At 43.9% G+C, this 23,168-nt stretch overlaps 1 protein-coding gene across 1 annotated transcript; it reads right to left on the bottom strand.

The window, feature by feature from the left end:
* Window positions 1-11,563: 11,563 nt before the first annotated feature.
* On the bottom strand, window positions 11,564-22,941 carry LOC141194345 (uncharacterized). The gene is made up of 6 exons (XM_073662244.1): window positions 22,808-22,941; window positions 22,499-22,678; window positions 22,292-22,415; window positions 22,126-22,208; window positions 21,845-21,932; window positions 11,564-15,322 (listed from the first exon to the last, which is right to left on the bottom strand). Exons 1-6 carry the CDS (start codon window positions 22,883-22,885, stop codon window positions 13,800-13,802), a joined length of 2,076 nt encoding a protein of 691 aa, XP_073518345.1. The 5' UTR covers window positions 22,886-22,941; the 3' UTR covers window positions 11,564-13,799.
* Between the last annotated feature and the right edge of the window lie 227 nt (window positions 22,942-23,168).

Consider the following 23,168-nt stretch of genomic DNA (forward strand, 5'->3'; position numbering starts at 1 on the left):
AGGAGGGGAGGAGTCAGGGGTCACATGATCAGGGGCCTCAGTGGATGCAGGACTCTGCTGTGCTGGTTGTCATGGTGCTGGATGAGCTGAAGTTTATGTGTGGGGTCAGGAGGGGTTTACAGTGTGTACGAAGCGGAGCCGCGTGTGTACAAGGTGTACGGAGCGAAGCCACGTGTGTACGAGGCGTACGGAGCGGAGCCGCGTGTGCACGAGGCGTACGGAGCGGAGCCGCGCGTGCACGAGGCGTACGGAGCGGAGCCGCGCGTGCACGAGGCGTACGGGGCGGAGCCGCGCGTGCACGAGGCGTACGGGGCGGAGCCGCGCGTGCACGAGGCGTACGGGGCGTAGCCGCGCGTGCACGAGGCGTACGGGGCGGAGCCGCGCGTGCACGAGGCGTACGGGGCGGAGCCGCGCGTGCACGAGGCGTGCGGGGCGGAGCCGCGCGTGCACGAGGCGTGCGGGGCGGAGCCGAGCGTGCACGAGGCGTGCGGGGCGGAGCCGCGCGTGCTCGAGGCGTGCGGGGCGGAGCCGAGCGTGCACGAGGCGTGCGGGGCGGAGCCGAGCGTGTACGAGGCGTGCGGGGCGGAGCCGAGCGTGTACGAGGCGTGCGGTGTACGAGGCGTACGGAGCGGAGCCGCGCCTGTACGAGGCGTACGGAGAGGAGCTGCGCGTGTGTACCAGGTGTACGGAGCGGAGCCGCGTGTGTACGGAGCGGAGCCGCACGTGTACGAGGTGTACTTAGTGGTTTTATTCGATACTCTCGTCCTCCCATTTGGATTCTCCAATGCACCAACAGGATTTCACAACTCTCTGAATGATTTTTCTCTGATTACTTTGGGAGATTTCTTGTGATTTATCTTGATGATATAGAATCTTCTCTCCTGATTTGGATTCTCACCAGGAACATGTCCGTGTTGTATTAGAAAGGTTGAGGGAGAATTCTTTGTTTGTTACAATTGAGAAATGTTTTTTTTTCTATTCAGGAAGTTTCATTCCCGGGTCATTTTATCGGCTGATGGGTTTACGATGGATCCTGGGAAGGTGAAAGCCATAATAGATTGGGTCCAACCTAGTGACCTGAAAGTGTTGCAACATTTTGTAGGATTCGCCAACTATTATAGGGAATTCTTTAGGTTTTTTTTTCTCAGATTACTGACCTCACATGTAAGGGGGCAGATCTCAAGGTTTGGCCACCGGATGCTATGAGGGCTTTTGAAAAATTGAAGGAGTGTTTTATGTCTGCTCCTGTTCTAATCCAACCCCATCTCCAAGAACCATTCATTGTGGAGGTGGATGTTTCGGAGGTCCTGGTAGGGGCCGTTTTATGTCAGTGTTCCAATTTGCGGCCACATGGTTTTTGATCAAGAAAATTTTCATCTGCTGAAAGAAATTCTGCTGTTGGGAATTGTGAGTTACCTGCTGTTAAATTAGCCTTTAAGGTTTGAAGACAAAGGGAGGGAGAAGTTCATGAAATCACTGTGGTCACTGACCAGAAGAATTTAGCGTATATTGAATGAGCTAAATGGCTAACTCCTAGACAGGCCAGAGGGTGCTTTTTTTTTCTCTAGACTCAATTTCTCTATCACTTTCCAAGCAGTTTTAGTTCTGTTTCTCCTCCAAAACCTCCATTCTCCAAGGGCATTGTGGTTTCTGTGATAACCTTGGAGGTTGAAGCTGAGATCCGTAAAGTCCAATCGTTTGCTCCTTTCGCCACGCCTAGGTCCAAATTATTTGTAGTTGTATACCTAAGATTGCGTCTGTTTCAGGAGTTTCATGATTTAATCATGAGTGGTCATCCGCGGTTCACAGCTATGCAGAAAGCTATTACTAGGCTTTCTTGGTGGCCATCTATGAATAATTATATTAAAGATTTTGTATCTGCTTGTGAAGTTTGCGTACACGCTAAAGTCTGTCATAACAGTCCGGTTGGAGTATTGGCTCCATTGCAATTCCAGAAAGACAGTGAACTCATCTGTCCATGGATTTCATCACGGATTTGCCTCTGTCTGGTGGGAAGACTGTCTTTGGGTGGTCGTTGACTGATTCAGTAAACGGGCTCATTTTGTTCCTTTGTCAGAGATATTCTCCAGGTTTTTTATTTCTCATAAAATAAGGCTACATGGGATTCCCTCTTAACATTGTGTTTGATAGGGGAGTGCAATTTGTCTCCAAATTCTGCAGAGCGTTTTGTAATAAACTGGGAATTCATTTATTTTCCTGTGCCTACCACCCTGAAAACAATGGTCAGACAGAAAGGACTAATCAATCTCAAATTTTAAGGTGTTTTGTTGCAGCTCAGTGTTTTGTTGCGACTTCATTCTTACTTCTTGCTGAGTTTGTCTTTAAGGCCACCGCCCCACTATTAGTATTTGGTCAGTATTTTTTCTCAGGAGTGGGAGCCAAAACCAGAGGTGGGTGATAAATGCAGAATTGGTGACTTGTTTCTATTAGACCGTTTCTCTGATTGTTCCTCACCTGGTTTTGGCTCCCACTCCCGAGGAAAAATACTGACCAAATACTGACAGTGAAGCCATGGCCTAACAGTCGGATCAGTCAGTCTGCTGGAACCTTGCCGTTTTATTGTAATTATGGTGATCATCCCCATTTTTTTTTAATTTTCCTTCCTTTTCCTGTTTGCCCGAATGGCCATTTCTCCACCCATAATAAGTGCTCCCTAGTCCTTAGTATCGTCTTTGGAAGGAATAAGTCAGCTAAAGATAGTCATCATCATGCTCTCCAGAGACCCCCGAGCATCCCCAAGGAATAATCGTAAATCATCGGCAAACAGTGCCACCTTCTCTTCCTTGGTCCCATATTTAAATCCATTTATCTCAGACATTTTACTAATTGCTGCCACAAGAGGTTCAGTTGCTATTGAAAACAATAAGAGAGACAGGGGGCACCCTTGTCTTGTACCTCTGTGCAACAAAAATCGATTAGCCTTAGAGCCATTCGCTCTTATTTTGGCCTTTGAGTCTGAATAAAGCAATTGCACCCATTATATAAATTTGTCACCAAAGCCAATCTGCTGCAATGTAGCTCACAAATATCGCCATTCTACACTGTCAAAGGCCTTAGCTGCATCCAAAGACAGGATCCCCCTATGACCAATATTATCAGTCCTTGCTTGTATATCAATATAAAGCCTTCTGAGATCGCTGTGGACTTATTTGACATAAACCCAGATTGATCGGGGTGTATTATTGAAATTACTTTTGAAAGTCTGTTAGCAAGAAGTTAAAGGAGAGATGAGTCTATAGGATGCCAGCAAGCTGGGGGCCTTGCCTTCTTTAGGTAACACTTTAATTATGGCTTTGTGCATGGGCGTGGCAATGATCCCCCTTCGAATTGCATACCTCCAATAATATTGGTAGTAATACTTCCTTATATCTCTTATCTACTTCCACTGGAAGACCGTCCATTCCCGGTGCTTTATCGTTGGTCATTGAGCTCAGTGCACATTCTAGCTCTTCTACATCAAAGCGATTCATCTAATAAATTGCGAGAGTCTTAAGGAAAGGACGGGGAGCTGAGCCTTTATCTAGGAAGGTCTGGGTCTGTTCTTCTGAGGGTTGAAACTGAGAAGTATACAGCTTTGCAAAGTATTCCTCCAACACTTTCAATATGTCCACTGTGGACTCTACCACATTACCCTCCCTAGTCTGCAGACTGGATATAAAGGCGGAGTCCCTCTGGGTGACAGCTATCACAGATATAAGTGACCTGCTTTATCCCCCTCTTCACAATATTGCATCTTATGAAACATCTTCTTCCTTCCTGCAGCTGCAATGTTCCCTGATTCCTCGTGTCCTGAGCTGCTTTCAGCCTGTTTTGCGCAGCCGGCGTTGGATCTGTAATCATCGCACTCTCTGCATCTCCCAGTTCCTGAAACACCAATTGATCCTGCTGCTTAGTCCGAGATTCAGCTGCTGAGATTTCTGTTATAAATATTCCTCTAAGGTCGGCCTTCATGGCTTCCCATACATATAAGATAGAAGTTGTATTTTTAATAACACAAGATTCTCCTTTAGTTTCCCTTCAATTTTCCCCTCAAGATCCATAACTTGCAACTAAAAGGGGTTAATTTCCCTTTGGGTCTGTACTGTATTGGGGGATTAAGCTTAGGGAGACACAGAGGAGAATGATGGGATAGCGCTCTGGGCAGGAGCTGATGTCAGATATAAGACCCAGCAAGCGTTCATTTACAAGAGCCAAATCCATTCTCCACAAAGAGGAGAATGTGGACGAGAAGCAGGAGTATTGGTATACATTAGGAGGACGGGCTCTCCAAAGAGCAATTACGGATGTCTCCTTAAAGGGGTGATGCCAACATTGAACATATAGGTAATCCTGTGGACATCATGTAAAGAAAAGCTTTTGTAAATTAAACCTATTATAAATGATGCCACATTCAAAATATATGTCCCTCTGATGGTCAGTATGGCGCCCCCTAGTGATAGCATTACTGGTATCTATATCCGTCCTTATAGCCATCTCTAGAGGCCGAGCATGCATGGTGCCCTTTCCCATGCAGGTTGGATCCCTCCACCCGTCAGCCTGCCAGATCTCATCCAGCTGATTAACAGCCGCTGTGAAGTGTGAAGTCCCTGCGCTGCTGGAAGTCCCTGCGCTGCTGGAAGTCCCTGCGCTGCTGGAAGTCCCTGCGCTGCTGGAAGTCCCTGCGCCTCTGCTGTCCTCACTCAGGTGTTTTCTATCGATGGCAGCAGCTGGAAAACAGCTGAGTGTTGGCGCTGATCTTGATAATACATAGAGGAAGGCACAGACTCTAGAACTAGATGGACTTAGTCTTCCTTCAACCTTAAAAACCATGTTACTATTGTCCTCCCACAGACATACAGGACAGGTCACCAGCAATTCTGGCTCCAGCACAGCGATGTCTCAGCTCTTCCCTGCAGTCAATGAGTGACGTGAATATTGATAAGCCACATGTAAAGCCAGGGCCGGGCAAAGTGCAGAATGTGAACACAGGCAGAGGACAACACCTTTCTCAGGGACACAGATAACAATAGGAAACAACTTTACATCACATCTACGTCCCCTAAACTGTCTCATTCAGTAATAGTGACTGCGGACACGGGATTACAAAGTCTGTGATGGCAATAGAGAGAACGAGTATACGAGGAGTCCTATACCGCCATTTATGAAGACGGAATCCATATCACCTAATCAATCATATAGTGAGTTTCATTCAAATAGCGTTTACTGTCATTTGCCTGTGGATGAAGAAAGCGATAATTCTGAAGACACTTCCTCAGATCCTGATAAGAAAATAAAGGACGAAATCCTTAAATTTGTATCAAAAAGTCCCAGTGAATACACCGATGTCTCATCTTATGCAAAACACGTACTAGATAACCAGATCGCACGTGTACTTATGTATATTTTATTCTTTAGGATTCTTTATTCTCCCTCCCCCCCTTTCCCCTATTTTCTTTAGGCTTTTAGTATGGTATATACAGGTGCATCTCACTAAATTAAAATAACATCAAAAAGTTTATTTATTTCAGTTCTTCAATACAAAAAGTGGAACTCATATATTATATAGAGTCATTACAGAGGGATCTATTATATAGAGTCATTACACACAGAGGGATCTATTATATAGAGTCATTACACACAGAGGAATCTATTATATAGTCATTACACACAGAGTGATCTATTATATAGAGTCATTACACACAGAGGGATCTATTATATAGAGTCATTACACACAGAGGGATCTATTATATAGAGTCATTACACACAGAGGGATCTATTATATAGAGTCATTACACACAGAGGGATCTATTATATAGAGTCATTACACACAGAGGGATCTATTATATAGAGTCATTACACACAGAGGGATCTATTATATAGAGTCATTACACACAGAGGGATCTATTTCAAGTGTTTATTTCTGTTAAGGTTGATGATTATGGCTTACAGCCAATGAAAACACTAAAGTCATTATCTCAGTAAATTAGAATACTCTATAACAACAGCCTGAAAAATGTTTTTAAAATCCGAAATGTTGTCCTACTGAAATGTATGTTCAGTAAATGCCCTCAATACTTGGTCAGGGCTCCTTTTGCATCAATTACTGCATCAATGCGGCAATGTGGCATGGAGGCGATCAGCCTGTGGCACTGCTGAGGGGTTATGGAAGCCCAGGTTGCTCTGATAGCAGCCTTGAGCTCGTCTGCATTTTTGGGTCTGGTGTCTCTTATCTTCCTCTTGACAATACCCCATAGATTCTCTATAATAGATTCTCTATGGGGTTAAGGTCAGGTGAGTTTGCTGGCCCATCAAGCACAGTGATACTTTTGGCAGTGTGGACAGGTGCCAAGTCCTGCTGGAGAATGAAATTTCCATCTCCAAAAAGCTTGTCGGAAGCATAAATTAGGAGCTTTTCTATATAGTATATAAACACCACCATAGGTCACAGGCACCTATATAAACATTGCCATAGGTAACAGGCACCTACACATGTTGTCAAAATTGTTGGTACCCCTCGTTTAATGAAAGAAAAACCCACAATGGTCACAGAAATAACTTGAATCTGACAAAAGTAATAATACATTAAAAATCTTTGAAAATGAACAAATGAAAGCCAGTCATTGCTTTTCTGCTTCCACAGAATTAAAAAAAAAATTAAACTCATGAAATAGGCCTGGAAAGAAATGAGGGTACCCCTGAAAATAATGTGACAAAAGGGACATGTTAAATCAAGTTGTGTCCACTAATTAGCATCACAGGTGTCTACAATCTTGTAATCAGTCAGTGGGGCTGTATATAGGGCTACAGATACTCACTGTGCTGTTTGGTGACATGGTGTGTAACACACTCAACATGGACCAGAGGAAGCAAAGGAAAGAGTTGTCTCAGGAGATTAGAAAGAAAATTATAGACAAGCATGTTAAAAGTTAAAGGTAAAGGTTATCAGACCATCTCCAAGCAGCTTGATGTTTCTGTGACTACAGTTGCACATATTATTCAGAAATTTAAGATCCATGGGACTGTAGCCAACCTCCCTGGATGTGGCCGCAGGAGGAAAATTGATGACAAATCAAAGACGGATAATAGGAATGGTAAAAAAAAGCCCAGGATTAATCTCTTTAGAAGTTAAGGTGAACTTCAAGCTCAAGGAACATCAGTGTCAGATCGCCCCATCCGTCGTTATTTTATCCAAAGTGGACTTCATGGGAGACGACCAAGGAGAACACCATTGTTGGAAAAAAATCATAAAAAAGCCAGACTGGAATTTGCCAAACTACATGTAGACAAGTCACAAAGCTTTTGGGAGAATGTCCTATGGACAGATGAGACAAAAATGGAAGTTTTTGGTAAGGCATATCAGCTCTATGTTCACAGACCGAAAGATTAGGCATATCAAGAAAAGAACACTCCCTACTGTGAAACATAGTTGAGGCTCGATTATGTTCTGGGGCTGCTTTGCTACATCTGGCACAGGGTGTCTTGAATCTGTGCAGGGTACAATGAAATCTCAAGACTATCAAGGGATTCTATATAGAAATGTGCTGCCCAGTGTCAGAAAGCTTGGTCTCAGTCGCAGGTCATCGGTCGTGCAACAGGATAATGACCAAAAACACACAGCTAAAAACACCCAAGAATGGCTAAGAGGAAAACATTGGACTATTCTGAAGTGGCCTTCTATGAGCCCTGACCTAAATCCTATTGAGCATCTTTGGAAAGAGCTGAAACATGCCGTCTGGAAAAGGCAACCTTCAAACACGAGACAACTGGAGAGGTTTTCTCATGAGGAGTGGGCCAAAATACCTGTCGAGAGGTGCAGAAGTCTCCTTGACAGTTACAGGAATCGTTTGATTGCAGTGATTGCCTCAAAAGGTTGTTCAACAAAATATTAAGTTAAGAGTACCATCATTTCTGTCCAGGCCTATTTCATAAGTTACATTTTTTTAAAATTGTGTGGAAGCAGGGTTGATAAGCAATGTCTGACTTTCATTTGTTCATTTTCATAGATTTTTAATTTATTACTACTTTTGTCAGATTCAAGTTATTTCTGTGACAATTGTGGGATTTTCTTTCATTAAACAAGGTTTACCAACAATTTTGACCACATGTGTATATAAACACCGCCATAGGTAACAGGCACCTATATAAACACTGCCATAGGTAACAGGCACGGTCAGGGATCACCCACAGGGACGACAACGGGGAGATCACGCAATATCACACCGTGCCGTCACGCTATCAGTGTTTCATCCGGAATCGCGAGCACACGATCCAAACTACTCACTCCTTGGGCATCGGCGAGCACACAGAGAGCGTATGGCGTCACACCTCCGAATTCCAGCTCCAGGATTATGGGTGTACGCCCCGCACGGTTGCTGCTGGCTGCATGATAGACTGATTATTAACATCAAAATCACACAAAACTCATCAATGGAAATCAAATTTATTAATCAATGGAGGCCTGGATTTGGAGTCACCCCCAAAATTAAAGTGGAAAAACACACTACAGGCTGATCCAACTTTGATGTTATGTCCTTAAAACAAGTCAAAATGAGGCTCAGTATTGTGTGTGGCCTCCATGTGCCTGTATGACCTCCCTACAATACCTGGGCATGCTCCTGATGAGGCTGCGGATGGTCTCCTGTGGGATCACCTCCCAGACCTGGACTAAAGCATCCGCTAACTCCTTGACAGTCTGTAGTGCAACGTGACGTTGGTGGATGGAGCGAGACATGATGTCCCAGATGTGCTCAATCGGATTCAGGTCTGGGGAACGGGCGGGCCAGTCCATAGCTTCAATGCCTTCATCTTGCAGGAACTGCTGACACACTCCAGCCACATGAGGTCTGGCATTGTCCTGCATTAAGAGGAACGCAGGGCCAACCGCACCAGTATATGGTCTCACAAGGGGTCTGAGGATCTCATCTCGGTACCAAATGGCAGTCAGGCTACCTCTGGCGAGCACATGGAGGGCTGTGTGGCCCTCCAAAGAAATGCCGCCTCACACCATTACTGACCCACTGCCAAACCGGTCATGCTGAAGGATGTTGCAAGCAGCAGATCGCTCTCCACGGAATCTCCAGACTCTGTCACGTCTGTCACATGTGCTCAGTGTGAACCTGCTTTCATCTGCGAAGAGCACAGGGCACCAGTGGCGACTTTGCCAATCTTGGTGTTCTGTGGCAAATGCCAAGCGTCCTGCACGGTGTTGGGCTGTGAGCACAACCCCCATCTGTGGACGTCAGGCCCTCATACCACCTTCCTGGAGTCGGTTTCTAACCATTTGTGCAGACACATGCACATTTGTGGCCTGCTGGAGGTCATTTTGCAGGGCTCTGGCAGTGCTCCTTCTGTTCCTCCTTGCACAAAGGCGGAGGTAGCGGTCTTGCTGCTGGGTTGTTGCCCTCCTTGGGCCTCCTCCACATCTCCTGGTGTACTGGCCTGTCTCCTGGTAGCGCCTCCAGCCTCTGGACACTACGCTGACAGACACAGCAAACCTTCTAGCCACAGCTCGCATTGATGTGCCATTCTGGATGAGCTGCACTATCTGAGCAACTTCTGGTTGTAGAGTCCATCTCATGCTACCACGAGTGTGAAAGCACAACCAACATTCAAAAGTGACCAAAACATCAGCCAGAAAGCATCGGTACTGAGATGTGGTCTGTGTTCCCCACCTGCAGTACCACTCCTTTATTGAGGGTGTCTTGATAATTGCTAATAATTTCCATCTATTGTCTATTCCATTTGCACAGCAGCATGTGAAATTGATTGTCAATCAGTGTTGCTTCCTAAGTGGACAGTTTGATTTCACAGAAGTTTGATTTATTTGGAGTTATATTCTGTTGTTTAAGTGTTCCCTTTATTTTTTTGAGCAGTGTATAATGCAGGCCTGGGCGGACGCCTGCGTTTTGGTAGCGTATGTGGCTTTGGGGGAGGGAACGATTACAGGACAAAAGAAACAGAACACTGCGACGATTCAATATAGGTGGAGAAGGGGCTCCTCAGCTTGATTTGAGCATTATCGAACACGACCAGGTGTTTATAATCCTTATACCACCCTGGCAATGAGTGCTCTTGTATTGTCCATGTGTTCTCTTATACCTAAGGGGAGATATGTCCACACGCCCCCTTTGGTGACATCATGTGGGCCGGTCTCCAGCCTGTACATTTTTATTAAAAATGCTAACTTCTGCAATAACTCATCGCTCGTTGATCCCAGAAGCCCAAAAGTGATATCATATTTTCTATTATGATTTTACATTCATTTACAGACTACACATCGCATAGCTGCAGTCTGCTATTCTGGTGTTTTTGCGCTACATCGCCCTGATTTTGCTTACAGCCATGGAAAACTATGGATACATTCCTGGGCTGTTGCTATCAATAAAAATATGGGTCCCGCTAGAATTATGGAACATACAATATTTCATATCGGAGACAAAGTGGCTGGAGGTTTCTTTTTTAAGTTGGGGGAAAGCAAACCTTCCCCATCACACACAAATTACTGTGATCTTGACACTAATTGCATCCTAAGTAGCTTGGTGGCACCTCTTGGCTGCCAGTTGTTTGTATAAGCTATTTTGGCTGTGGGTGATAATTTGCAGGAATACATTGTAGATTGTCATCTCTGGACTGTGTTAATTGGGGCTTTTGTGCTGAGAAAAAGGGGAATAAGGGAGGGGGTGAACATCTATGTCAGGCAAATATGGAAGAAAATTTTCCTGACAATATTTCCCCGACAGGCACCTATATAAACACCGCCATAGGTAACAGGCACCATCTCTGATGAAGGCGGTCGTAACCGCTGAAACGCGTAAGAACTGTACTCACTCCGGAATTCATTGCCTGAGTGATGTCACTTACCTGCAAAGGCGGCAGCGCGATATACGGTGGCCAGACGGCACCGCATTCATATCGCTCAGCTCCTTCTCCACCACGTGGATTGTAGATACATACACCACACGAGTGCACCTAAGATTGGGACACACAATCCAGTACCCGGCATAACGGGATGTACTTTTTCTGGCATTTTGCCAGGATCTTGATTGAGCATAGTGCAACACTCTGCAGAATATTTGCCAGGATCTCTATTGAGCAGAATGTAACGCTCTGCAGGGCAGTTAATTTAGGAGAGAACAAAAGGATCATCATTCGGATATATCCATAATTTTCATATGGCACAGATCATTAGTGTCAGAAGATAACAAAAGGTAGGAAACACTGTTTTTGGAACCTTTACTTATATATTATATTGGTTTATATTCATATGAAATACTGCAATTATTTCTATATTTTTCAGTTTTGCATTTACTTCTTACCGCATCTCTAACTTTTTACATTGAAATCACAGATATATTCCTTTAATAATTTTTATTCCCACTTATCAGTTTTTAATTAATCCTTGGATCAACCCCTCCCCCCTTTATTTATTCCTTTTTTATCTAGATTTATGAACTAATTAATTGAGATTTTAACATGATTAATAATATTCCAGGATCAACAAATGACAAATGATCTCTTTTAATCAATTATCTATTTATTTTAAAATAGTTTTTGCAATGAGCAGTTATTCATTTATTTTTGAGATATTCAGCGCGTTTTTCACAATTCATATATACAAAGAGCTCATATTCGATTGGCTGCATATACAACACATTTTTTTGGTATCATTGGATATATTTTAAGTATAGATTAAAGCTTGGCACTTAGCCCTTCACTTAGTATAGTTTATCACAAAGATGTGACAATAATCTATTTATTCCTAACAGCTCAGTACACATGAAATGCTTTCCAATACACATTGTAAGCGTTTGATCCATTCTCCTTCGTTTAATACATCTTATTATATGAAGCCGCTCACCCATTTTCCCTTGATCTCTTCTTGTTTTCTCACATCCACCATCCTGTTTTACCTGACAACCTTCTTTGTCCTGCTGCTTGCCTCTGACTCGGAACGCTTGTCGACCGCAATCCTCTGGTGCGGCTTGGAAGATCAGCCGACGTTCCTGTGTGTTATACTATTCATCTTATTTAAACCGAAGTGTGTATCAACTTACTTTACAGTCCACCTCACTCATCTAATTATCAGGCGTATCTGACATTTCCTTTTGTCAGATATGCCATTCAGCTCCCACACTAGAAGCTCTCCTTTGGTAATGATCACAAGCTCTATTTGGAGCACCAGAAAAACCGCGCTCTAAAACCACTAAGCACACACTCATTATTTCTCCCCACCTACTGGTTAACATTATATTCTCTTTTTTAATAATTATTTTTCTAATGTCATATAGAATAATTGTGCCAAATATTGTTAGAGACTAAGTATAAACCATTGGGATATCATTCCCCCTTTCATAATGAACCAATTTTGCAGCTCTATTCTGATCATTGAAACTCTTGGGTGGCCTTCAGCACTGTTAAACCACATTCATACTCCAATAAATCAATTGAGCACCAGTTCGCACCTCATTTAGGAATACATACATACAACAATTTTTTTTTTTTTTTACTCAAATGGTATGAACATTTCTTTTTCAGTTGTTTTTATTAATATACGATATTATGTTTTAATGCAATTAATATATTCAATATTTTTCTGTCTTTAACACTTCAACCGACCTCTTTTTAATGTATTTACATATGAAATTGACACATCATGTGTCCCCCCTGTTTGGTGTTTTTTTTCAAAAAGCATATAAAACTCAAGTTACACATGGTACCTATTAGGTTATGTCCTGAGGTTGTGTATGACTTCGAAACGCGTTAACTTTTAACCTGTACATATACAGTACAGCCCAAAAGTTTGGACACACCTCATTTAAAGAAGACTACCGCTTGAAGCTCATCAAGAAAATGCCAAGAGTGTGCAAAGCAGTCATCAAAGCAAAAGGTGGCTACTTTGAAGAACCTAGAATATAAGACATATTTTCAGTTGTTTCACACTTTTTTGTTAAGTATATAATTCCACATGTGTTAATTCATAGTTTTGATGCCTTCAGTGTGAATGTACAATTTTCATAGTCATGAAAATACAGAAAAATCTTTAAATATGAAGTTGTGTCCAAACTTTTGGTCTGTACTGTACAACTGTTTGCAGTTTGTCAATAACATATATAGTTTCTCTCCCCATCGGAGTTGTTTTTGATGGTCAACAAAATACGATTTTCCAGAAAATCACTTTTCACACTCTAGGTATGATAAGGACTAGTCTCTATGTGGGATTTTTGATGTTTAAAGGGGTTGTCCACTACTTTCACAATCCCTTTTCATTCTTAATGTTTGATCCTGTTAAAATAAAAACATTTACACAAACTTCACAATCCAGCGCTGTCAGCATTCTCATTTCCGAGGCTCAAGTGAGGTTGTTGAGAGTCTTGCGCCCAATCAGTGCTGGCGTAACTGTCCCCACCTTCGAACAAATTGAACATTAAGAGGAAGTCGGAGAGCAGCTGCAGCCCTGGCTTCCTGTTGGTGTTCAACAAATCCGAAAGCGGCGACAGTGAAGCCGATTGAATGCAGGGCTTGTGTGATGTGATGACCTCACATGAGCCCCGGGAATGCGAATCTCATCTCAACACTACTAGAACGGTGCTGACACGGAAAGTTATTATGAGTGTTTTTATTTTAACGAGGTCAAACATGAGGAATGACAAGAGACTGTCCTAGTAGTGGACAACTCCTTTAAGAAGGTACAATTTTCAGTTAAAACAATTCCAACATTCTGAACATGAAAGGGGCTTCTGACCTGTGTGACTTCTCTGACGTTTATTAAGAGTTTATTTCTGTGTAAAACATTTCACACATTAAGAACATGAAAAAGGCTTCTCCCCTGTGTGAAATCTTTGGTGACTAAAAAGAGATGATTTCTTCACAAAACATTTTCCACATTCTGAACAGGAAAAAGGCTTCTCCCCTGTGTGGGTTCTCTTGTGAATTACAAAATTTGATTTGTGGCTAAAACATTTCCCACATTCTGAACAGGAAAAAGGCTTCTGCCCTGTGTGAGTTCGCTGGTGCCTAATAAAACATGAATTATCGTTAAAATGTTTCCCACATTCTGAACAGGAAAAAGGCTTCTCCCCTGTGTGAGTTCTCTGGTGCTTAACCAAATCTGATTTACGGCTAAAACATTTTCCACATTCTGAACAGGAAAAAGGCTTCTCCTCTGTGTGAATTCTCTGGTGCTTAACCAAATCTGATTTCTGGCTAAAACATTTTCCACATTCTGAACAGGAAAAAGGCTTCTCTGTGTGAATTCTCTGGTGCTTAACCAAATTTGACTTCTGGCTAAAACATTTTCCACATTCTGAACAGGAAAAAGGCTTCTCCCCTGTGTGAGTTCTTTGGTGCTTAACCAAATCTGTTTTCTGGTTAAAACATTTTCCACATTCTGAACACAAAAAAGGTTTCTCCCCTGTGTGAGTTCTCTGGTGCTTAACAAGATCTGATTTATCTTTAAAACATTTCCCACATTCTGAACATGAAAAAGGCTTCTGCCCTGTGTGAGTTCGCTGGTGCTTAACAAAATATGAATTATCGTTAAAACGTTTCCCACATTCTGAACAGAAAAAAGGCTTCTCTCCTGTGTGGGTTCTCTGGTGAGTTACAAAACTTGATTTCTGGCTAAAACATTTCCCACATTCTGAACATGAATAAGGCTTTTCCCCTGTGTGAGTTAGCTTGTGCTTAACAAAATCTGATTTCTGGCTAAAACATTTTCCACATTCTGAACATAAAAAAGGCTTCTCCCTTGTGTGAATTCTCTCATGTCTAACAAGATTTGATTTCTGGCTAAAACATTTCCCACATTCTGAACAGGAAAAAGGCCGCTGCCCTGTGTGAGTTCTCTGGTGCTTAACAAAATTTGATTTGTGGCTGAAACACTTCGAACATTCTGAACATGAATAAGTAGTCTCACCTGTGTGAATTCTCTCATGCCTAACAAGATCTGATATCTGGTTAAAATATTTCCCACATTTGCAGCAAGAAAATCCCTTTTTTGCTTTATGAATTTTTTGAAGTTTAAGAAAACACTTTTCCAGGGGAAAATTATTCCCGTGTTCTGAATGTGAAAATGGCGTCTTTGCTTTAGGAGCAATTAGTTTTTTAATGCTTTTTTTGTGACTTTGATTTTCCTTAGTAGTTGGTAATGAATCAGAAGACAGGACCCGTTTCAAAGGATCAGATGACAGATCTTTGCTGTGAAGGATTGATGGTATATCTGGAGTAATGCCATTCACTTCAATTGTATCCTGTGGGATCTCAAAAACATCTGATTGAAAAATTGAAGATACCAGCTGTCGCTCTGATCTCCTGGTACAGTCATCTGCCAAGAAGAAAACTAATTATTTTTGAACAAAATATATCCTTGAATTTTAGATTTTTTTGAACATTTCTACTTAAACTCTCCGTAAAAATAGTAAGTTATGTAAAAATATGGAATGATTCACCAAGACAATGACAGTTCATAGTCTAATAAGAAACTGTGAAGATACTACTCAGTCTGGCAGTCAAAAACTGTGACTATAGACAAAAACACATTTACTGAAATGATCAAACTCAACAGTCTTCATTAGTGATGGGTGAGCACTAAAATGCTCGGGTGCACGATGCTCGGGTCGAGCACTTTGGAATACTCGGGTGCTCGACCCGAGCGACGAGCCCAAAGTAAGTCTATGGGAAACTCGAGTATTTTACCGGCGGCATCCCCAGCGGTCAGCAGAGGGCCTAAAAATTGCCCAAATCGATGGGAACAGTGCTCAAATGACATGGGAACAGCATGCGGAAGACCCCTGGAAGCATTTCTGATTTCCAGGCCACTTCTGTCAAAAACGTTGTCAGAAATATTACGCCACTTTTACGAACTCGCAATAAAACATACAAAAACGAAACCAAAATGGATTTTTCTGAGAAATATGTTAAGGAACATCCTTTCCAGGGTAATGACTTGCATATAAAGCAAAATAAATAACCAAAAACAAAAATACTCCTCCACACCTTGGGCTATGTTCACACTTAGCGTTTTTAATGCGTTTTTGCACTTTTGCATTGCTTTCAACCGTGACAAATGTATTCACCAGGAAATGTAATTTTAACATTTTACAACCTTATCTGGCCATGTGGTGTGTGAGATATCATCAGACACATAGTGTTTCATTTATGAAGGAGGGACTCTGAAAGTCACAAAGCCTATTTTTATAGGGCCATCAGGCGGTCTTTACTATTCTTAAAGGGCAGCAGTCGGCCCTCACTATTCTTAGAGAGCCATCAGCAGGCTATGTTTTATTGTTCCCATTAATAAAGAATGGGTTTCCTATACTGTTATGGCGTATGCAGTGAGTGGCAGGGCTGCCCAAAATTTGGACACACCCCAACACCCCTTTGAACAGACTTAGAGGAGGGCCTCCTTAAAACAATATTCCCAATGTTAATAGGAAGTAGGTCTCCCATTGTGTGTGACTATGCACTGAATGCAAGGGTTGCCAAAAATTTGGAAGCATTCCAATGCCCCTTGGAAGAGACGTGGAGGAGGGACTCATAAAAAATGTTACCATTAGAAAGGAGCGGATCTCCTATACTTGTAATGCCCATGCACTAAGTGTATGGGCTGACAAACATTTACCCATGGGGTGTATACATGAACATACTGTATAAAAAAATTTTTTGTGCGTGCATCATAAACAGCCTTTAAAAAATTATGTGGGTGTTGCATCACGGACCACGGTCACCCTGGTGATATGGTGGTGGAGGATGAGGATGAGGAGAAGGAGGAAGACAAGAGCAAAAAGCCAAAATCAAGAAGTGTATACCCATGTGTGGGTGTGAAGAGGTGCATGGGAATACACCTCCCAAAAAAAGACACTGGATTTGAGTTTATGTTACGCTGCTATCATTCAGTGGTGTTGAGAAGTCTGGCCCAATCCAGCCTGTCACCATTTTCAGTTGACAGGCGGATGCGCTTATCAGTTATGATTCCACCAGAGGCACTAAAAACCCGCTCTGATAAAACTATGCGGCAGGGCAGGCCAGGACCTCCAAGGTGTAGAAAGCCAGTTCATTCCATGTATCCAGCTTGGAAACCCAATAATTATAAGTCACAGAGGAATCACAGAGGACGTTGGTATGGTCAGCAAGGTACTCCCTCAGCATCTTCCCAAACTTTGCACTCCTTGTGAGAGTACCCTGCGCCTCAGGACCTGTGCGATGGGAGGGGCTGAGAAAACTGTCCCAGAACATTGACAGTGTTCCCCTGCCTCTGCTGGATTGAAGTTGTGTCTCTCACGCCTGTACTCCTTGGTTGTCCAACGAACTGTGACCTCTGCCGCCAGTGTTTTCAGATGGGAATTTTTTTAATAGTTCCCCAACAAGGGACTTCAGGTACTGCCCCATTTTTGTAGACCTGCCCGCCTCAGTAATAAGAGATCTAAAGTTCTCCTTGTAGCATGGGTCTAGAAGTGTCACCAACGAGTAATGACAATCACCCTAAATTTTGAGAACGCAAGGGGCATGGGTAAGGCAGAGTAAAATAAACTCAGCCATGCGTACCAGACTGCTAACAGGCAAGACTTCCGTGTCCTTACCAAGAGGAAGGCTGACCATGCTTTCCTCCTCCTCAGGCCATCCACGCTGAACAGACGGTATGACAGTTGTGCAGGTATTACCATCTATAGCGCGTGAAACTAGCTCGTGTTCTTCCTCCTCCTCCTCATTGTCACCCAATCCACGTTGGGATGAGATGAGGCTGGGCTGTGTGTAATCACCCTGTATGGTTTCTTGCTCCATCTCATCGTGCTCCGCCAGCAATGCATCCTCTTTGATTGTGAGCAGAGAGAGTTTCAGAAGACAGAGAAGCGGGATGGTGACGCTAATTATGGCGTCATTGCCGCTCACCATCTTGGTGGAGTCCTCAAAGTTTTGGAGAATGGTACATATGTCTGACATCCATGTTCACTCCTGAGGGCTTATGTGTGGAGTCTGAACGGAATACCGACGGCCTTGTTGATGCTGGTACTCAACAACTGCTCTCTTCTGCTCACAAATCCTTCCCAACATCTGCAGTGTAGAGTTTCAACGAGTGGAGACATCACACACCAGTTTGTGAGCCGGAAGCTGCAAACGCTGATGAAGCACGGCAAGGGCGGAGGAAGCTGTAGGCGACTTTTTAAAATGGGCACACAGCCGGCGTACTTTAACAAGCAGTTCCGGGTAGGATTTGAAAAACCGCTGAACCACGAGGTTAAGCATGTGGGCCAGGCTTAGTACGTGCGTGAGCTTGCCTTACTTCAGAGCCGCCACCAGGTTCCGGCCTTTGTCACACAGGACCATGCCTGGCTGTAGATTCAGCGGTGTGAGCCACAGATCTGCCTGTTCTTTCAGATCAGTCCACAACTCTTCAGCATTGTGCGGTTTGTCACCTAAGCATATTAGTTTCAGGACAGCCTGTTGCCGCTTGGCCGAGGCAGTGCTGCAGTGCTTCCAGCTTGTGAATGATGTGGTCATTTCGGAGATGGAGGCTGAAGAGGAGGAGGCTGAGGAGGATGAGGTGCAGGAGCTGCAGACTCTGGGGGCAACCCTGATTGACCTATGGCCCGCAATCCTTGGCGTCGGGAGGACGTGTTCCGTCCCAAGGTCCGACTGGGTCCCGGCTTCCACTATGTTAACCCAGTGTGCCGTCAGCGAGATGTACCATCCATGCCCACAAGTACTTGTCCACGGTTAGGTGGACTTTCCCGGTAACTACATTGTTGAGGGCACGGCTAATGTTTTGGGACACGTGCTTGTGTAATGCGGAGACGGCACACTGGAAGAAATAGTGGCAGCTGGGGACCGAGTACCGAGGACGGCCGCCGCCATCAGGTTGCGGAATGCTTCCGTCTCCACGAGCCTAAAAGGCAACATTTCGAGCGCAAGCAGTCGTGAAATGTGGGAATTTAGTAGTGTGGCCTGTGGGGCGTTGGATGCTTATTTGCGCTTGCATTCCAAGGACTGGGGTATGGACAACTGAACGCTGCGCTGGGACAAGGACGTGGACATGCTTCCTGATGCTGCTACTTGAGAGTGTGCAATGACAGGTGTAGGGCAGGAGGCATCTTCGCATGCACCATGGAAAGGGGATTGGCTTGCATGCACAACAGCAGAAGAAGCAGTGATACCAGACACTGTTCCTGGACCCTGGGGTTCAGCCCACAAAGTCGGGTGCTTTGCTGCCATGTGCCTGATCATGCTGGTGGTGGTGAGGATGCTAGTTTTGCCACCCCTGCTGATGCTGGCCTGGCAGATGGTCAAATGGCCTTTTGGGGGTTATCGGCAGTCTTTAAAAAACAACCAGACTCGGGAAGACCTAACAGTTGTACTGGCAACTTCCTTCGTGTTGGTGTTACGGGGAACGGTTGACTGCCTTCTGTCTGTGACCACCAGACTGCTTCTTCCTGCCTGTTGGGGTGCTCTGCCTCCCTCCCCCTGTTTGCCTCTGTCCTCACTCTGCATGTCCTCCTGCCAGGTTGGGTCAGTTACTATATCATCCACCACCTCGTCTTCCACTTCCGCACTCTGGTCCTCCTTCTGCCTTTCTGGCAATTGTGTCTCATCATCGTCCACCTGTTGTGACACTTTCCCACCATCGCCTTCGTGTGACCGTGGCTGCTCAAATATTTGCGCATTGCTACATGCGATCTTCCCTTGCCCCGCTTCAAGTGGACCGGGCGAGAGGCCCGAATCTATAAATGGAAGAGTGAACAGCTCTTTGGACTGTCCAAGTGTGGGATCAGTTGTCTCCGGGCACTCGGCATGGTGGGAGGAAGGAGGATCAGGGTGAGGAATATGCAGTCCAGACTCACGGCTACTGAGACTTGACCGTGTGAAAGACAGGGTGGTAGTGGCAACGTGACTGGAAGCATTATCTGCTATCCAACCAACAACCTTTTGACACTGCTCTGGGTTCAATAGTGGTGTGCTGCAGTCCCCTAGGAATTGGGACAGGAAGGTCGGGCAAGAAGATGTGGGTGTTTGTTGTGGCACAATTTCAGCTTGCCCACGGCCTCGGCCTCCGCATGCACCCTCACCATCACGTCCAGTTACCCGTCCCTTGCCACGCGCCTTGCCCATTTTAAATTGAGGACAATATCTTCCACGCTCACTACAAATGGCTGAATTTGGAGCGAAGTTATATGTAATCCGTGTGACAGAGAAATCACAGTTTTAAATACCTGGCCTGTAGGTAACTATTTCGAACAGCAAACCGGTGTCAAAAACTTTGCTGACACACGAAAGAAAAATTTGAATGGAGGCCAAAAATGGCAGTATTTTCAGCGCAATTATATGTGATCCGTGTGACGGACAAACCACAGTTTTAAATAGCTGGATTTTTAGCGCTGTAATATGGAAAGGACCTGGCTGTATTCTGCAGTGCCAACAAGCAAATGGCGCAGAAAAATGGTGTTCTCTGGATTGCTTTTTAAGCAAATAATGAGGATTAAGACCCCCAAAAAATTATTACTGGCCCCTGAGACCTGGGCCTATTTCTAGAAATATCCAACACATCCAGCAGAAGGCAGAACTGGAATGGAGCCTCTTGTGCTATATGCACTGCAGTCTGCTATATACCCTGCCTGCCTGATATCTCTGCAAATGGATTAGTCCTCAGAAGAACTGTTTGTTGAGATGGATATGTGTAATGTACTTGTTTTCTCCCTACACTACCTAATACACAACCAAATCTCTCCCTAGGTCAGCAGCACCTCTCCCTATACTGCCTGATTGCGGAGTAGACTGACGAGCACGGCGGCACCAGGTCTGATATAGCCCTGATGACGCTGTGTGGCCAGTCAATCACTGTAATGCCACAACCAATATGGCTGCGGCATTACAGTGAGTGGCAGGCAATCCCTGCATGTTGACTGGCGCTCTAAAGAGCGCCAAACATGCAGGGAGGGGACCTGAGCATCCGGGCGAGTACCGAGTACTTGAGAGTATGCTCGCTCATCACTAGTCTTCATCAGTAAAAAATAAGTAATTAGTGGTGAAACCTCTCTGGGGTAATTAGAGTATGGGGCTCGGTGGCTCTTGGCAATCTAAACTATTGTAAGGGACAATATTCTATCAGATGAGTTTCAAGAAGAATATTAGACATTTAAAGAGAACTTTTTATAATCATGCAAAGCTGAAGTGTCTTAAATTTAGCTTAGAGATATATCATGGCACAGGTGTAATATTTTTTTTATGTAGTTTATAGCAATCCTGTTTGAAGTTAGTTGGTTTTAAAAGAAATTGAAAAGTCAGAATAAAGGGAAACTCTGTTGTTATTGTACAGAAATTCACACTTGGCCCTCACTGCACATTTAATGTTGTCGATCATAAAAGTGAAGTTTGGCCAGAAAGACTGGACCTGGTCTTGTAAGGACCATATGAGAACATTCAGCAGCACAGAAGGGAGAGAAGGAAGATTCATCCTATAAGATAGCAGGATTCTAGAAAGCCAACAGCATCATTACCCTCCGCTTTCTCTAAGAGGCCTATCATCATTTTTCTTCAAGTGATTTTCTAACTTTTGTCAGCACATTCTACGTACGCTGTCATTTGGCTTTGTAGTTTACAGATCTGGGCAGGTAACGGTCAGCGTCTCCTAATCCCAGGGGGTAGGTGGATCCTCCAGGTTGTAAGTTCTATAGAAGAGGGCTTCAATACCAAAAGTCATTTGAAAATTTTTGGGTGGAGGAGAATGTTGTGGTGTAGAGGCAAATTGGTGAACAGACGATTGTGATACAGCAGACCCTACACCAATGATAAAGCAGCCACAGCCGGTGACTGAGAATAATCGGTGACTTCTCTACATTTAGTGGTCAGTACTCACCTGGGTAGTCATATGTAGGAATCTCCTCTTTACACCGCTCATCACCCCTCACATATGTCTCTGTAATATTATGGGTCAGATCTTCACCCTGAAAGAAAAAGTAGTCACAGAGAGAAGGATAAGTCACATCTATGATCAGCTCTAATCCTGCCATGTCCACCGTTCTCATTACACAAGTATAAAACATATAATACTGGTGGATAAAACAAGACTGAGCACAAGACCTTCACAGCCGTCTACACATTATAAAGGAGATCTCATGACACCTTCTCTCCATCTACCTGATGATCCTGAGGAACATTGGGGTCTTCTTGTTTACAGTCCTGTGGAAGAAGAGGACGGGGACATCTCTTACTGGATAGATCTGGAGGAAACACATACAGGGACTGAATTCATTCTTTACATACAGATAATTATAGGCCGTGTGTATTTAGTCCTGTCTATTACCTGGTGATGTGAGGGGCTGAGGAACCTCCATCATGACGTCCTTGTACACATCTTTGTGTCCTTCTAAATACTCCCACTCCTCCATGGAGAAATAGACAGCGACATCCTGACACCTTATAGGAACCTGACACATACAATGATACAGTCATCCCCCCGATCCCTTCATAGCGTTACTGTATAATGTCCCAGCATTCCCAGCAGTGTCACCTCTCCAGTTAGCAGCTCAATCATCTTGTAGGTGAGTTCTAGGATCTTCTGGTCATTGATGTCCTCATGTATCAGGGGGTGAGGTGGAGGCCCTGTGATTGGGCTCAGTGGTCTTCCCCATCCCTCAGACACAGGGTCCTGACAGCGCTCACTAGAGGTCTTCTTCACTACTGTGTAATCCTGGTTATGGAGAGACACATTAATAAATCTCACTCCAGACATTTCCAGAGTCCTCACCTCTCCAGTTCTGTCCATCTGTTATTCCCATAGATAAGAATGATGTAATGTGACGTCATCAGAACCTCTCACCTCTCCAGTAAGCCGGAAGAGGATCTCTAGGGTGAGGTGTAATATCCTCTCCACCATCTTGTCTCTGTCCATATCCATCTTTGATGGGTAAATCAGGAAAATTCTCTTATATAGACGATCTTCACTGAGAGGATCCGGTGTTGTAGAGATCTGAATGAGAAGATGAGCCGATGTAACATCATAAAAATCCTGTGTAATAATACAATTACTGGAGATAATAAGGGGAAACATATGAGGAGATTTATTATTTTACAATATTTTGTTTTCTTCTTTACATCTAGTAATAAAACCTTTATATTTTAGGCCACAGACAACAAGCAGTTTCTTCCTTGCAGTCTGTAGCTGAACACGTTTCTCATAG

This window comes from Phyllobates terribilis, unplaced genomic scaffold, assembly GCF_046119375.1.
Source record: "Phyllobates terribilis strain yellow unplaced genomic scaffold, ASM4611937v1 Scaffold_69__1_contigs__length_7402412, whole genome shotgun sequence".
Classification (NCBI taxonomy): domain Eukaryota; kingdom Metazoa; phylum Chordata; class Amphibia; order Anura; family Dendrobatidae; genus Phyllobates; species Phyllobates terribilis.